The 16534-nt window shown below is 49.4% G+C and overlaps 1 protein-coding gene, 1 long non-coding RNA gene and 1 pseudogene across 2 annotated transcripts; 1 reads left to right on the top strand and 2 right to left on the bottom strand.

Annotated features, from left to right (window-relative positions):
- Positions 1-111: 111 nt before the first annotated feature.
- Positions 112-14664, top strand: Il10ra (interleukin 10 receptor subunit alpha). The gene is made up of 7 exons (XM_031344189.1): positions 112-324; positions 2152-2272; positions 2735-2919; positions 3725-3891; positions 4910-5063; positions 9141-9259; positions 11705-14664. The coding sequence occupies exons 1-7, from the start codon at positions 258-260 to the stop codon at positions 12596-12598; spliced, it is 1707 nt and encodes a 568-aa protein (XP_031200049.1). The 5' UTR covers positions 112-257; the 3' UTR covers positions 12599-14664.
- LOC116072689 lies at positions 1256-2939 on the bottom strand. Its single transcript, XR_004111540.1, has 4 exons — positions 2826-2939; positions 2654-2749; positions 2384-2485; positions 1256-1385 (listed from the first exon to the last, which is right to left on the bottom strand). It is a non-coding gene; the product is annotated as an uncharacterized LOC116072689 (long non-coding RNA).
- Positions 7987-8554, bottom strand: LOC116072688 (annotated as a pseudogene).
- Positions 14665-16534: the final 1870 nt, after the last annotated feature.

Genomic DNA, 16534 nt, shown 5'->3' with positions numbered 1-16534 from the left:
GAGGGAGGGAGTTGAGAGCCGAGCCACAGAAAGCCTCAGCTGCACTTTCTCGCCTTTAGACAAATGCCCCAGACCTAGCTAGACTTGACTGCAGTGGTTCCCAAGCTCCGCGGGCTGAGGGCGGAGCGTATCGAGGCCCCGCCCTCAGGTGGAAGTCAAGCTAGGCGGGCGGATTCAGCCGCAGTCTTTTCAGTTCCCCGGACGCGGCCGGAGGCGTAAAGGCCGGCTCCAGTGGACGATGCCGCTGTGCGCCCAGGATGTTGTCGCGTTTGCTCCCACTCCTCGTCACGATCTCCAGCCTGAGCCTGGAATTCAGCGCACACGGTAGGCTCCCCAAGCGCTCGCTCTGTTGCTTTAAAGTTCACAGTCGCCGGAGAATCTGCTTGGATGGCCTGAGGTCCCAGCCCCAGCTCTTTCATGCTGGCAAAACTGGGTGTCGGGCTCACTTGCTGTATGAGTGGAGGAGGCTTAGATTAACTGTGGCTGTTTGGGAGTGACCAGCGATGGATGGGTAAAGCCATAGTTTCCATCCTGTACCCTTGTTCCCCAAATCATCATCCATCCACCTCCGGACAAACCTAACTTTAGCCCTCATTTTTCTGCTATTCCGGCTCTTCCATGGGTCCGACCACGCCCCTTCTTAGGCTCCTCTCCCTGAACCCTACCATCTCACTCCATCCCTCCCTGCTGCCCACCCTTCCCCACGACCACTTCATTAGTCTTTAGCCCACGATTCATCCCCCACTGCCCGCTGCCCCTCCCCCACCTTACCTACTCCTCAGCTCAGACTAGGTTCCAGTAGCCCAGGAGAGAAAACGTGGGGATTTGGAGGGACCAAGTGGCACAGAGGTACAAAGACCAGGCACCCAAAACACACTTTTACAGGACGTCAAAATTCGATGTAAACCCAGCACAGTCAGTCATGTGATCCACAGGCGGCACTGGGGATGTGCCCCACCAAACATCACAAACACAGGCTGAGGTTTGCACTCCCCCTCTCAGAGTTTTGCAACTGAAGCACAGCCTTGAGATTCAAAGGCAGTACATTAAAGGGAGCCAGCGGGCAGGGACAAGTGTGTTTTCTGAGAATGACAGAGTCACTTAAAGAGAACCGTGACGGGAGAGCTGACAGTTTGGAGAAGGGAAGTGAAGGCAGAGCTGCCTTCAAGAGGCGACATCTTAAAGCGTCAAGAAGGCTGGAGAGGAACAAGGGCTGTTGGCCTTGCAACACACTTAACCTGGCAGAACTCATCAGCAGAATTCAAATAGAAATGTTTATTGTATTGTTACAAAAGAGGACAGAGGATCTCAAGGGGGTCACTCCTCTGCTAGAGGTCATACCGGCAAGCTGCTAGTTCCAGGTTCCTTCAGTCTGCCCTTTAGAACTAAGAGAATGGAAGGCAACAAATATTTCACTGCTGAGTTTTCTATCTTAAAGACCTCTTAGAGGAGGCCAGGAAGGTGGACAGCTGACGTTCATTCTGTCTCCACTTCAGGCTCACCTAGGCATCTGATTTATGCAGATGTCCGTGTCTGCGCTACAGCCTTCCTAGAAACTAGGGAATGGGGAATACCCTGAGCCTGGGCCGGGAGATGTGTGTGTAGAATAGCAGGGTAATGTCAACAAGCAGGGTGCTTACTTATCCAGAAAAGATCAGGGGCTGTGGCCTTGGAGCAGCGTTGAGATGAGAACTAAGTTGCTAGAACAGGGACAGGCACTGGACAGAGTCAGGGACTGGCTCGTCTGAGAGCTCACGGCTCACAAGCACCACTGCTGGCCCTTATCCTGGAATGTAACAGACCCAACTTGCCCTTGTCAGTCCCTTGTGAGGCTTCTGATCCCACACCACACAGGCATAGAAGGACAGGACTCTAGCTTTGGAATCAGACATATTCTGAATATAGGTCCCCACTGTTCCTCTTACTGGCTCCACTGGCCTTGAACCAACCATCTGATGCTCTTGGCTTCTATTTCTTCTTCACTAAGTTTGGCATGTATCTAGAGCCCAGAGCTGCTGTGATCATTATTAAACGGAACATATGTTAAGTACCCAACCCCTCCCTCCCACAGTACCCTTGCGGCTGGCACCACCCTCTCCCTAGTCCCCTGGGTACCTCTGCTTTCTCTAGTGTTAGAATTCTTTCCCTTAGGGACAGAACTGCCGAACCCTTCCTATGTGGGGTTTGAAGCCAGATTTTTCCAGCACATCCTCCGCTGGACGCCTATCCCAAACCAGTCTGAGAGCACCTACTACGAAGTGGCCCTCAAAAAGTAAGGAAATAAGCACAGGGGTTTAAGGGGGACCAAAAGGAAGTAGGGGAGGGACCAGGTGGCTACTTTACTATTGAAATGAGACTAAAGGGGACTCTGACACATACTTACTTGAGTGTCATATGAATTGAGCAGTGTGCTGGGATCCCTAAGGTGAGCAGCTATTGGCTCAGAGGGCTTCCTGGTATTCTGGAAAAGTATTCATAAACATAACTACGAGAAAGGAAACGGGGAGATTCCAGAGTGGGCCCACACATCCTTAGGGAGGAATGAGCTACTTAAATTCCCACCCAGGAGCTTTCTAGACTGTGGATGCCAACAGGGACCTTGGCCAAGGGTCCTGAGGATGGCTCCTTTTCTGTCATTATGGGACCGTTTTACCTGGCCTTTTCCTTCCCTCTTAAAAGGAGAAAGATTTGAGCACAAGCTGATTCCCCAGTGCCTGTTCTGGTATCTCCTCAGGTACGGAACCTCGACCTGGAAAGATATCCACATCTGTAGAGAGGCTCAGGCGTTGTCCTGCGATCTCACAACATTCACCCTGGATCTGTACCATAGCTATGGCTACAGGGCCAGAGTCCGGGCAGTGGACAGCAATCGGTACTCCAACTGGACCATCACTAAGACTCGCTTCACTGTGGACGAAGGTGCTTTGCCTCTCCTGGGCTTAGAATATGGCCTTCTGGGACAATTCCAGCCAGGAACTCCAGCCTAGGGCCTATTCTGTCTGTTGTCATGGCTTTATTGTCACCAGACTTCCTGGCCAACAAACTGACTGCCTTAACAGATCTGTCTGAGATTTTAAAGGGAAGTGACATTGTTTATCCTCCATAAGAGAGGTCTTGGAATGGGTGGGGTGTCTGCGTCACGAAATCCATAGGTATGAACTTGTAGAGTTTAGGACGAGGCGCTGAACCCTAAGCACTCAGGGTAACCTGTTCAGATGAGGCCTAGCCCCTCATAGGGAGAATCTGCCAGGTTGTGCCTTTGAGGCTGGAAGATGTACTGAAGAAAAGAAAAAAATCCAAGACAATTTCTGGGGAGTTCCAGGGTGGTCAGCCTAGCCACAGTGGAATCCTTCTACCTACACTGGGTCTGCACACGGTCTGGGTACAAGATGGTCTCACTCTGTAGGACTCAGAGCTAGAGGTGACATCTGGGAGGTCGCTATTTCCCAAAGGCCAGCTTCTATGCTTGGGCTCTGCTGCCTGCAGAAAGCATATGCTAGGGGGGTAGCTTTAAAAACTTGTATTTCAAGGGCCCAGGTTGAGCTATTTAGATTCCCTGGGTGCTGAAAGACCCATAAGACACATTTCCTAAGACGTTCTCATGTGGGGTAGAGCTGTAAACCGGAGGTCTAGGCTTTAGAGTGGGAAAGGCTTGACCCTAGATTCAGGCTCTGGATGCTGTCCCTAGTCCTCCGCCTCACGCCTTTACCTGTCTCTCACTTAGTGATTCTGACGGTGGGTAGCGTGACTCTGAAAGTAACCAACGGCATCATCTACGGGACAATCCATCCCCCCAGACCCACGATAGCCCCTGCAGGGGACGAGTACGAACAGATCTTCAAGAATCACCGCACTTACAGAGTTTTCATCCGGAAGTTCTCGGGACAAAAGGTATGATGTTCCCCGAGGCCATCAGGCCAGGCCCACCTAGATTGGAATCACTTTCATGTCCCACTGGGGATCTTGACACACACAGAAAAAGGGGGTTATGGGGAGCCAGGAGGGAACTGATAGTCAAACTGTGCTCCCAGGGGAGAGTGGGAAGATCATGCCAATCATCATCAGTGATCAACAGTGATCAGCAGTACCCACGGTGCACAAGGCATGCAACAGCTACCCTTGAGTGTTTTCTTCTAGTTTGTAGATAAGGAAAGGAAGCTGCAAAATGTGCTGGGGCCTAACCCCTGCAGTCTGGAACCCATCAAATACTCTCGCTTCAGCTTTTTCTAGTTCTTTCTGTGAAGAGCATCTACTTTGATAAAAGACTCCCTTTGCTCTGTCAAAATAAAAGTGGAGGGCTGGGGAGATGGCTGAGCAGGTAACCAGCATTCTGTGCACAAGCATGAAGATCTGAGTTCAAATCCCTGCAACCCACATAAAGCCAGACTTAGAAGCACACATTTATTATCCAGTTTTCTCCTACAGTAAGATGGAAGATGGAGACAAGAGACTCAGAGGAAGCTTCAGGTCAGCTCTAGGCTGGAGTACACAGTGGCAAGCACCAAAGAGGCCTTGTCTCAGATAAAGTGGAAGCCGGAAGACTGACATCTAGTTGTTCTCTGATGTCTACACTACACTAATGCACACAAATGCACACGTACATGTGTGTGCACACACATCAGACATACATACTCACACATTACACAAAGGTCAGAGCGAAATTAGCTTTGTAGAAAGATGACAGTCTGAACTGGTGCTGACGGGGTTTGTTATCGTAGATGACCGAAGACTTGGCAGAGGAATCTCTAAAGTGCCCCACTCGCCTAGGGCTGGCTCACCTAGCAGCAGCCCTTGTCTAGCAAAGCACTGAGCTCATCTCCAGCAGAAAACCACAACTAGGCCCCTCCCACTCTCAGCTTCTTTGTACAGTGCACAAAAGGGTTGTTTATTATTCTCATTTCCATTTCAGAATACAACTGAGACAGTGGAACAGGAAAACTTTGCCCTCAAAGTCCCCAGAGGGATGAGAAATTTTTGTGTCAAGGTGCTGCCCTACGTGAAAACTCGAAATAACAAGGCAGAGTGGTCGGAGGAGCAGTGTTTACATATCACGCTGGAGCAGTGTGAGTGACCCAGGCTGTGGGTGTTCAAACCATCCTGAAAAATCCAGAAAGCCACGCTTAGGGTTGATGGTGCCTGCCCTGGGCCCAGAGCTTCTGCATAGAGCCATCCACCTTCACACAAATCATGGGAGAAATTACCCCATTCTGCTTAGGACTATCCTAAGTTTAATAATAATAATGATAATAATGATGATGATGATGATTACCCTAGGAGACAAGATGGTAAAATCTTTCTTTTCCTTCCTTCCTTCCTTCTTTCCTTCCTTCCTTCCTTCTTTCCTTTCTTTCTTTTTTTCTTTCTTTTTTTCTTTCTTTTTTGAGACATGGTTTGGTTTCTCTGTATAGCCCTGGCTGTTCTAGAACTGGCTCTATAGACCAGGCTGGCCTCAAACTCAAAAATCTGCCTTCCTCTGCCTCCGGAGTGCTGGGATTAAAGTCGAGTGCCACCACCTGCTGCCAGGCTAGACAGTAAAATCTTAATACTTTATGGTTATGCCAATCACAATGATGTCCCAGTATGCTTGTTTCTCTGTCTCATGTGCACATACACCTGCAAAACAGAACCCTAGTGGCTCAACAGGGTCCTGGACAACTTCTGTGTTACCTAAATAGTTTAAGGATGTCATACAAATGGCATGAACCTCAAAACCGTTCAGTGGAACTGAAACAATTCAAAGGAACACAAAGCCAGTCAGTCACTACAGAGTGACACCAACAATGATGCACAAATCAGAAGGCTCCAAGGAAGTGGGAAGATGCTTTAGGAGCTGAGTTCGAATCCCCTAAGCCAATATAAAAGTCTGGCATAGTGTATGTTTCTATAACCCCCACACAACTCTAAAGAAGGGCTAGAAACAGACCGACTGTGGCTCACTGGCCAGACTGGGCAAATCAGTGAGCTACTGGTTCAGTGAGAGATCTGGTCTCAAAACACAAAGTGGAAAACAGAGCATGCTGGTCCACACTTTTCATCCCAACACTCAGGAGGCAGAAGCAGGGGGTGGATCTCTGTGCGTTCCTGGACAGCCTGGTCTACAGAGTGAGTTCTAGGCCAGGCAGTGTTATACAATGAAACCCTACTCCACCTGCTCCTACATGCATACACACACAAACACACACACACAAGAAAGGAAATGGGGCATATGCATGGTCAAAGAAAAGACACTAATGTTGACCGTTGGCATGCATAGGCAGCTCGCTCCCTCCTCCTTCCCTCCCTCCTCCTTCCCTCCCTCCCCTTCCCTCCTTCCTTCCCTTCTCCTCCTCATTCTTCTTCTTCTTCTTCTTCTTCTTCTTCTTCTTCTTCTTCTTCTTCTTCTTCTTCTTCTTCTTCTTCTTCTTCTTCCTCCTCCTCCTCCTTCCTCTTCTTCTCCTCTCTCTCTCTCTCTCTCTCTCTCTCTCTCTCTCTCTCTGTCTCTCTCTCTCTCTCACACACACACACACACACACACACACACGAATGCACAGACCACACAAACATGCAACATCTTAACACACCATACTACACACAAAGTAGCACATACACACACACACACACACAGCTCGAAGGACCCCTTAATCAATATGAAATCAAAATCAAAAGTTCAGCAACAAAGGAGAAATTCACCAAGGGTCAAAACTTTTTTAAGAATCTAAACCATGGTCCAAATACTCATTTCTCTGCTTCATCATTTAGAAGTAAAAAGGCAGAGATGATCGTGACTGGAGTGGACTGGGACAATTTTTTAAAAGTCCCCAGAATAGCATAATTGCAACAACTCTGAGGGGTTGTTTAATCTTTTCTTTCTGTCCATGATAACTTGCTGGGAGTGGCTGGCATTCAAAATGTGCCTTTTCCCTCGGCAGAAGCAGCTGGGCTTCTGGGGGACTCCCCAGTCCCCCTCCATCAGAAGCACTTGTCAAAATTATTACCAGAACTGTTGAGTCAGAGCCTGGCCCCCAAGATAGATCAAGGAGCCCAACAAGACAGATCAGCCCCTCACCAAAGACTCAGAATGAAAAACAGCAAGAGGGAATGTATTTAATGTGGCCACATTGAGAAGAGAAACAACAGGGCTGGTAACCTTGAAAGCCCATTTTCCAGGTTACTAAGGACATTCACAGTTAACATGGTGTTTAGGTTTAAATAGAGTCCCCAGGGGATGCAGAACCAAGCAGGCCAGGTGTGGTTCCACCCAGCATCACTATCTCAGCCTCAGTCTTCCCTGTTGGTCTGTCCTTAGAATGGTATGAAATCTCCAGGAGACAAGTTGCCCTTCCCACCAGCCTTCAGTGTGAAATTCCTGGGAGAAACCTGTTGTTTCTAGAGTCAGATGGCCAAAAGGAAGGATGTTAAGTGTCTGTTCAGAATAGCTTCATTCCTGCCAGGAGAATTCACTGGGGTCCTTCACCTGAGCACAGCTCAACTTCTGGGGGACCTCCCCAACCCAAATGCACTAGTTTCTGGCTGGTCCTCTTTGGGGCTGGTCCTCCTCAGGCCTCCCCGCTTTCCCTGAGTATCCCAGAAGAAGCAATGCTGAGCTGGCTCTTTGACAGAGCTGCCAGAGCCGGCAAAGCAGTTCCAAGTCCTCAGCCAGAGGCCCCAGGGCCCTTTGCCAGGGTGAGGAATCAGGTGTAGAAGTTGGGTCTCACCCTTGAGAGACTTTCTGCTGACTGCCCAGGGGGATCCTTAACTAGCAACCGGAGGCAGCTAATGTAAGTGATCACATTGTGTCCAGTGTGTACCCTGGGAGCCCCATTCAACAGACATGAAAAGCACTCTTCATAGATTTGTAACAAGCTTCAATGCAGCTCATTGTCATGAAAGTCTTGCGGAGAAGCCACTGAGTGTATGTCAGCTGCTGTGAGTGCTGCTGGCATTTCCATCACCCCAACCCACTTAAAAAACAAACAAACAAACAAACAAAAACCTCTTAGGCTGAATTTATTCTCGTGCCATGAGTTTTAGTCTCTTCAGTTTCTTCTGGGATATCTTTTTCTTGCATGCAACTTCCTCTTCTGGCTTTGGAACAGCCTGCTCCTCAATGAGGATCATCTCCATGTGGCAGGGGGAGCTCATGTGTGGGTTAATCGGGCCATGAGTTCTGTAGGTTCGTCAGCGCATCTTAAGTGCCTTGTTCACCTGGATGTGTTCAATGACTAGAGAATCTACATCTAAACCCTTAAGTTCAGCATTACTGTCTACATTTTTAAGCATGTGCAGCAAAAAATTCACTCTATTTTGGCCACCATCCCTGTGTCCAGTCCCAGTGTTTGGCCTCAGCACACCTACCAATGCCACCATTATACCGACACCGGAACGGCACATTTTGTTTCTTTAAAGTGACATCGTTCATATAGTGGGTGGCCTTGCAGATATGCATACCCTTGATGGCCTGGGCAGTTTCCCAGGTGTTCTTAAAGTGAACAGGAAGGTTTGAACCTCTTGATTTGCATGATTTTGTAAGATTTTCTGGATCAAGAGAGTAGGGAACCATCTTCACAGGTCACTTCTGGCCGCTTACAGGAAGAGGTTCCACTATCCTTAGTCAAAAGGTTTGTTTGAGTCTCAGCTTTACTGCTTATTGACATGGGACCTTGGGCAAGTGACTTAATCTCTCTGGGCTTCAGGGTCTCAATATGTAAAAGGAGGTGATGCTGGCATTGGCTTCATAAGACTGTTGCTAGGGCCAAGTGATACAGGCATGATGTTTGACCGCTGTCCTATGAGGAGGCTCTGTAACTTCCCTATTGTATCCATGGACAGTGGGGCTCAGAGGGATTCATTATTCTGTATACAGTCCCATAGCTAGTAATAAGTAAAGCTGGGATCTCAGTCTCCACTCTCACCTACCATATTATCCTGCCTCAGTGTTTATTGGCCATCGTGTATAGGCGGCTTGAGGCAGAACCAGTGTGTTACTGAGGGAACTGATGAAGGCTGATATTTCTAAGAACCAAAATGTCTCTAGGGCCATGACCTTCCCATTGCCTGTGGGAATGACCTGGGGCTGTTCACTGAGTGCTTTCTGAGCATAGCCAAAGAATCTCTGAGGACTGTACCTTATGTACCACTAACACTTCTTTCTGTGTCTGCAGATTTCACAGTGACCAACCTCAGCATCTTATTCATATCTATCCTGCTATTCAGTGGAGTCCTGGTCTGCCTGGTTTTCCTGTGGTACATCCGGCGCCCTGGGAAATTGCCTGCAGTCCTGGTGAGTGCTCTGTCCTTCCTGGATTCCCACATGGTCTGGCCCCCTCATCCAGCAATATGGGGTGGGCAAGCAAACTCTAAGCCCAGCCTGAAGAACAGTCCTTCTGAGTAGCAAAGAGACGGAGTGCGTGTGCAGTTGCACACACAGGTGGACATGCAAGTGTGCACACAGGTGCACACACACACTAAGGAATCACAGTTTTGTCATCTGCACGATGGCCTGTGGACCCGCCACTGTGTATCATGAATTGGTCCTAGTCATTATCCTCATTTCATGAGTGAGGACGGAGAGGTTGCTTCTGCTCACAGGTTCACACAGTTGGAAGGAGTAGTCTGGGAGGTTTCGTAACATCCAATCTTGACGCTGCTGAGGGAAGAGACTCAGAAAGACAGAAGAGCTGGAGTGGTCACAGAGGGAGCAGAGTTGAGAGCATAGAGAGGAAAGGGCTTGAGGGGAAGCTAGGACCTCTGTTCCCTCTCAGATGGAGGCATGTGTGGCATGCCAGCCTCTTGAAGCCATCCTACAAGAGCAAGTGGTAATTCCCAAACCTCTGCTTGTCCCTGACCTATGTCTCTACCTATGTCAGAGGTAGAGAGCCACAGACCCTGGACTCTGGGTAATGTCTAATATTAATGTATAATAGATGGTAACAAGATACACACACACACACACACACACACACACACACACACACACACACACACCCTGGCCTAATCAGGACCTTTGCCTAGACAAGAGTCTGTTCTCACCCAGCCCTTAAAGCTCTCAAGGGTTTAATAGTTCAGTTCTTCCTTGTATCTCCCTGAAGTCGGTCCTCATCATCTTTCTTTGTGCTCCTGGGAGATTCAGTTCCCCACACATCCCTTGATCTGTTCCGCGGGCACTTTAGCTCATACTCTGTGCAGGGCCTGGAGCCTAGGTGCTCGTGGCTTGGGATGAATGAACCGCAGATTGAGCCTGGCCCTGTGGAGACCAGGATGCAGGAAGTGAGGGAAGATAGCCGGAGCCTCTCTGAGTGAATGAGTGAGCAGAGTGAGCTAAGCAGCATTTGAGCTAGCTACAGAACATCCTCCCATGTGGCTCTGAGGGGTTCCCAGGGCTTGATGCTAGCCAGTGCTAGCCAGGTGTCAGAAGGCTGCCTTTAAAGCCATGGGACAGGCAGAGATAAGAGATTACCAAATGTCCAGAAATGACAGGTAGCGCTTGTTTACTCATGGACCTGAGAGTCAAAGCACCGCTGTTCCTTTGGAGCTTGTCTCCTCAGATTTAAACAACCCAGTTCCATTTATCAGATGCTGCTGTCTGTGTGGTTAACCAGTATGAGAGCTCGAGCCCTGGCACATGCCTTAATTAACTCTCAGCTATCTGCCAATTTGAGCTGACGGCAATTTTATTAATCAATTTGGGGACCTCAAATCCAGATAGCCGTGTATAATTGCAGGTTTGTCCCTCATTGCTGGTGACTTGAGGCACAGTGTTTAACCTCTCTGAGCTTTGGACTCCTCCTGTAGGACATAGGGGTAATGATATGCCTATAGAATTACCATGGAGAACAATTCAGCTCAGCATCTATTTGTTGAGTGTCTTATATGTAACCTCAATGATCCAGGCATGGTACAAGCTTCACCATGAGAAAGCACATGCTGGCATTAATTCTATCTGTGGATGAGAAACTAAAGCACAGAAAAGACAAAGATATTGGCTCAGCAGCAAGCTGCTAACAGATACATCCTTCATCACTAATCATTGTGGTGGTAAGGGGGTCACAACCAGGAGGAACTGCACAGGAGGCATTAAGTGCCAAGGAAATGAAGGCAGGGGTGCAGCATGGTCAGTCAGTCTGTCAGTCTGTCAGTCAATCCAGCAGTCAACAAACCCAAGTCCCTACTAATCTGAATTCAGCTTAGGCTCTTAGAGTGATGAATAAGACTGGACAGTTACTGCCTTTAGAATTCATATTATAGTGTCGCCTATGCCTCTTCCACGGTGCCTCAACTGGCACCTGGGAGGGTCCACGCAGGTGGCCACACCTCTCTTGCTGTATTAGTTGACTTTCTCACTGCTGTGACAAAACACCTAGGAGAGGCGACTTGAGGAGGAGTTTACTTTGGCTCATGGCTTAAGGGAGCAGTCAACTATGGGAGGGAAGGCTGCTGAAGCATGGGTGTCACAGCTGGAGTGTGCGTGCATGCCACAGCTGGTCACATCACGCCCACAGTCAGGAAGCAGAGAGAGGTGAACGCTGATGCTCAGCTCACTTTCTCATCTTCACGCATCCCAGACTCCAGCCCATGGGATAGCGTCACATTCATGGTAAGTCTTCCCAGCTCAGCCTAGCCTTTCTCTAAACAGTCCTATGACATACTCTACGGAACCACATGGTGGTTCTCAATACTGTCAAATTAACCATGACAATCAACATGCTCACCCTGCCTCTCCTCCCAGGTCTTCCAGAAGCCCCACAACTTCCTCCTGGCCAACCCTCTCTCCCCAGAAACTCCTGATGCCATTCATACCCTGGACCTGGAGGCCTTCCCGAAGGTGTCACCAGAGCTCAGAGACTCAGACCTGCATGGCAGCACTGACAGTGGCTTTGGCAGTGGTAAACCATCACTTCAGACTGAAGAGTCGCAGTTCCCCCTCCCTGGCTCCCACCCCCAGATACAGGGGACTCCAGAGCTACGGGACACCTGTGGTAACAACACGGACAGTGGGATTTGCTTGCAGGAACCCAGTTCACACTCCAGCATGGGGCCCTCCTGGAAGCAGCAGCTTGGATATACACATCAGGACCAGGATGACAGTGATGTTAACCTAGTCCAGGACTCTCCGAGGCAGCCTGAATACAGACAGGATGTCTCTGCCTTGGGCCATGCCTGTCTCCTAGAGCCTAAAGTCCCTGAGGAGAAAGACCAAGTTGTGGTGACATTCCAGGGCTACCAGAAACAGACCAGATGGAAAGAAGAGGCAGCAGACCCAGCAGAACGCTTGGATGAAGAGATTCCCTTGACAGATGCCTTTGATCCTGAACTCGGGGTGCACCTAGAGGATGATTTAGCTTGGCCTCCACCAGCTCTGGCCACGGGTTATTTGAAACAGGAGTCTCAAGGGATGGCCTCTGCTCCACCAGGGACACCAAGCAAACAGTGGAACCATCTGGCCGAAGGGTGGTCACTCCTGGGTGTGGTTAGCTGTGAAGACCTAAGCTTAGAAAGTTGGAGTTTATCCCATAAACTTGCTCCTCTGGACTGTGGGGCAACCCCTGGTGACCTCCTGGATAGCCTTGGCTCTAACCTGGTCACCCTGCCATTGATCTCCAGCCTGCACGTAGAAGAATGACAGGGGCTAAGGGTTCTTCGTATTCCAGCCATGCCTGCTCCCCTCTTTGCACCTGGGAGGCTCAGAAGTCAAAGAAATACATGGGTCCTTTTCTGCAGACCCACTGTGGCTGGCAAGCCAGGCACCACAGAGCAGGAAAAAGCCATCTTGCTGCTGGCATGTCCGGTATGTGAGAGGTTGTGGCTAGTCTGCTGAGTGAGGCCCTGTAGACACCCGCAGAGCTGAGCAGGGTTGACAGAGACCTCCTCATGCCTCAGGGCTGGGTCCTGTGCTGGAGGGACCTGTGTTTAGGTGGAACCTTAGGGCTTTCTGGATGCGGTAAGACTGCAGGTCTGAAGTCAGATCAGCCTGGATGTCTGCTGAGGTGTTGAAGTGGCTAGCCTGATGCAGGGTAGAGGGAGGAGGGCTCAAGAGATAAAGGAAAGAGCAGGAGCCAGATTTAATTTTGTCGTGTAGAGATTGTCCCCAGCTAGGATAGGTTACTTGTCGCTGGAAGATCTTGGGGTATACACCTCCCTGAATGATCAGCCAGTCAATTCAGAACTGTAGGGCAAAAGGGACTGAGACCCAGAATTTTTGATCCTCTTGTGAGGCGTCTCTGTTAGCCATCTGTAGACATCTTCATTTTTTTTTAAATATGGCTGTGTCCCCTGAATTACCTGCAGTGACCGAGCCATTGCTCCCTGCGTCTCACTATTGTGATGTCAGACCAGACCCCCCCCCCCAAAAAAAAATGGCTGTCTGTGTTAGCACACTACCTTTTAGGTGGCCTTTGGGCTTGAGCACTGGCCCAGGCTTAGGACTTATGTCTGCGTTTGCTGCTAATTTCTAACTACAGACCCAGAGAGCAGGGTGCTGGGCTGACACCTCTGTGTTCAGCTGTGTGACCTTGGACCAGCAGTTTAATCAGGGGACTTAAATAATGACTAGATCATACAGAAGTCCCTCATGCTGAATGTTAACCAAGTTGGCCCTGGGGTGATAGTTTAGGTCTTACCAACCTCTGGGTTGGAAGGAAGGGGACTACAGAAATCCATCTGCCCATGGGGAGCTTCTGCCTCATGCGAGTGTGTCAGAGATCTGTGGAAGCCTAGCGGGGCCTTGTGCCAAGATAGCTGCTAATCACTAGGGTCAGGGCTGGTTCCTGCCTTCCTATACTGCGTTTGAGGCCTGTCTTCAAACAGAGGCAGTTTGCAGCCCCCCAAGCAAGGATGCTGAGAGAAGTAACAGGGCCACTGATCCCCGAGCCCAGAGTTTCTCTTTGTAAATACAGACTGTGTGACCCAGTGAGGCCAGTCATGAGCTTTGGCATCCTGCCAAGAAGGTCGTGACCTTAGTCTGGTACCAGAGCTCCCTCTGGAACTGGGAGAGCTCTTTGAGATCTCCCTCAGAACCTTTATTTATTTATTTGCTCACTTATTTATTTGAGGAGGCAGCGTGGCACAGGCGTAGGACTCTAGGTCTCTCAGGAGGTCTGGTTTTGCCTGCACTGTTTCTAGCTGTGTGACCTTGGGCAAGTCACGTTTTCCTCGTGGGGCCTCAGTTTTCCTGTCTGTATGTAAAACTTGAAAATTGAAATGTACCTGACATACTCAATCCCTAGGAGTGTTGAGTCCCACTGAGAAAGTGGACATGGATGTGATGTGCCTCAAACAGAACAAGAAGTGTGTGTTTTCATCCCAATAAAAAGTCAGGTGTCCGTGGAAGCGATTGGATTTCTCATGATGACTGGGAGTGATGGATGGTGGATGTAAACGAGACATGGGCCCCAGACTCAGCTTAAACGTGAATGGTGGCTTTGGGAAAGGCACATATTCTCTCACAGTTTCTGATTCACAGTTTCATGGTGACTTGGAATGACCGTTGTCATGGTGATGTCATGAGGTTGACATGAGATCTTGGATGAAGAGCTCAGTGTGGTGCCCTGCAACTGGCATTCCAGGTGTAAACAGCTGTCAAGGGCTGTTAGAGCTGGAAAGGGAAATAGGCTTTCTCTTAGGACAGGTAAAAATGAGAGAGGTGCCCAGGGTGTTCTTTCAGAAGACTAAACAATAAAAGGTGCAGCCCAATATTTAGGATGTTTGCTTAAACAGTGTGGAACGCACAAGGCCCTCCCACGAAGTAAGTGACCCAGACCCGTGGACCCTATGCCTGCTCAGCTCACCCTGAAGGCCTGTCTAGGTGCTTCCCATAGGCTGGGAGCCTCCTGAGTGCTGTTTGAGAGGCATTTTCCACAATGTTCAATGTATTTGTTGGCATATCTCCCTGAACTCAGCTGTGTGGGTGCAGCAAATTTAGGGCCTGGGCCTGGGCCTGAGTCCCAGGTATCTGTGTGTCTGGGGAGATGACCAAGACACCTTGTCTCTCCCTGCCTCTCTGCCCTATTTCCCACATGCTTTCCCTGTTCACTCTGAAAGGCTGTTGGGGAAAGACCCTGGTCCTCCCCTGTACCACACACGTGTATGCGACATGAGCATATATCCACTTGGGGACCTCCTGGCTGGCTTGGCTCAGAAAAGAGAAGTGTGGTGGCTATTCTTTCCTGGAAATGGTGCCGGGGATGGCTTCTTTCCTGTGGAAAAAGTCCCTGAAGCAGATGGGAAGGAGCCTGAGCACTAAATGGATAAGAGAGAAGAGAACTTGTCATTGTGGAGAGAAGGAGGCCCAGTTCAGCTGGGAGAGAAAATCTACAGGCCTGCAGGCCAGAACGGAGGCAGAGATGGGCCACGAGTATCGGCAGTCTAGAACCAAACCATCAGGAGTGAAGGTCAAGTTGTTCTTTGGTTCAGCCAGGACACTGGGGGAAGCCTAGGGGACTCTTCCAGGCAGCAGCTGATAAAATGCTCCGTTCAGGCTTCTCTGGAATTCAGACTAAAGTCCCCAGCAGAAGGCCCCAGTTGGTCTTCAGCTGAGCTACCTTCTTCAAGGGCTTTTCCAAACTGAGGAATGTGTGGTTCTGGGTTTCTGTGAGCTAATGGAACTTCCTCTTAGCAACGAGAGAGGGGAAATGGGCTCATACTGACAGAGAAGGAAATTTTGTCAAACCGTGTTTCCCCAAATTTGTAAATAGCTATAGTTGAGAGGTTGCCTTGTGCCCCCTCAAATACCTCAACCCTCCCCCCAACTCAATATATACAGTGACAGAACGTGCAGCCCATGCACACACAGAGCCCACACTGTGCCCATAGAACACTCAGCACCCCGAGAGTCTGGATACCACCCACAGTGCCCACACACCACCTGCACCACCGGGTGAAAGCTCCCAGACCCACTCCTGTGAAGGATGGAAAAAGGGGAGCCTGGGCTCTTGCCTGCCTGGGGCAACATAGAGAGGCTAAGTGGCAAATCCAGGCATCTGGTTAGGTACTGATGCTATCGTCCCCACAGACAGGACACCCGATACTGAGAAACTTGACTCACTCATTTCCTGCAGAGCTCATGGGTTTGAGGGTTTCTTTTGAAACACCCCACAATTTAAAATTAAGTGGATTGCTATTAATGAGAAGCCTATGGTACCTCCTCATTATCAGAGTGATCTGAACTTTACTGGATTTCCCATATTCCTCGAAACAAGAGTGCTGAGAACCTGTAGACACTAATGAGAAGGGACTAGGTAGGATGAAATTAGTGGTTTTGAAAAGGTGATTCTAGCCAAAGCATAAGCCATTCAACAAAAGGAACCAGGCAGGAACCAGGGAGACCTTTATTGAAGCCAACATTTAATTTTGAGGTTTTTTTTTTTCCCTTATGTTTATTGTTTTAGTGTCTGTGTTTGTTACGTGTGTGGAGGTCAGAGGACAACCTGGTGGAGTTGGCCCTCTATATAGACTCTAGGGAGAGAACTCAAGTCATCAGGCCCAGCAGCAAGTGTCTTTCCTCGATGACCCATCTCACCAGCACAGCTTTTTGTTTCTTCAGCTGTCACCCACTACACAC

Source organism: Mastomys coucha, unplaced genomic scaffold, assembly GCF_008632895.1.
Source record: "Mastomys coucha isolate ucsf_1 unplaced genomic scaffold, UCSF_Mcou_1 pScaffold23, whole genome shotgun sequence".
NCBI classification, from domain to species: domain Eukaryota; kingdom Metazoa; phylum Chordata; class Mammalia; order Rodentia; family Muridae; genus Mastomys; species Mastomys coucha.
The sequence above is the reverse complement of the archived record's forward strand: the minus strand, read 5'-3'. Positions and strand labels throughout refer to the sequence as shown.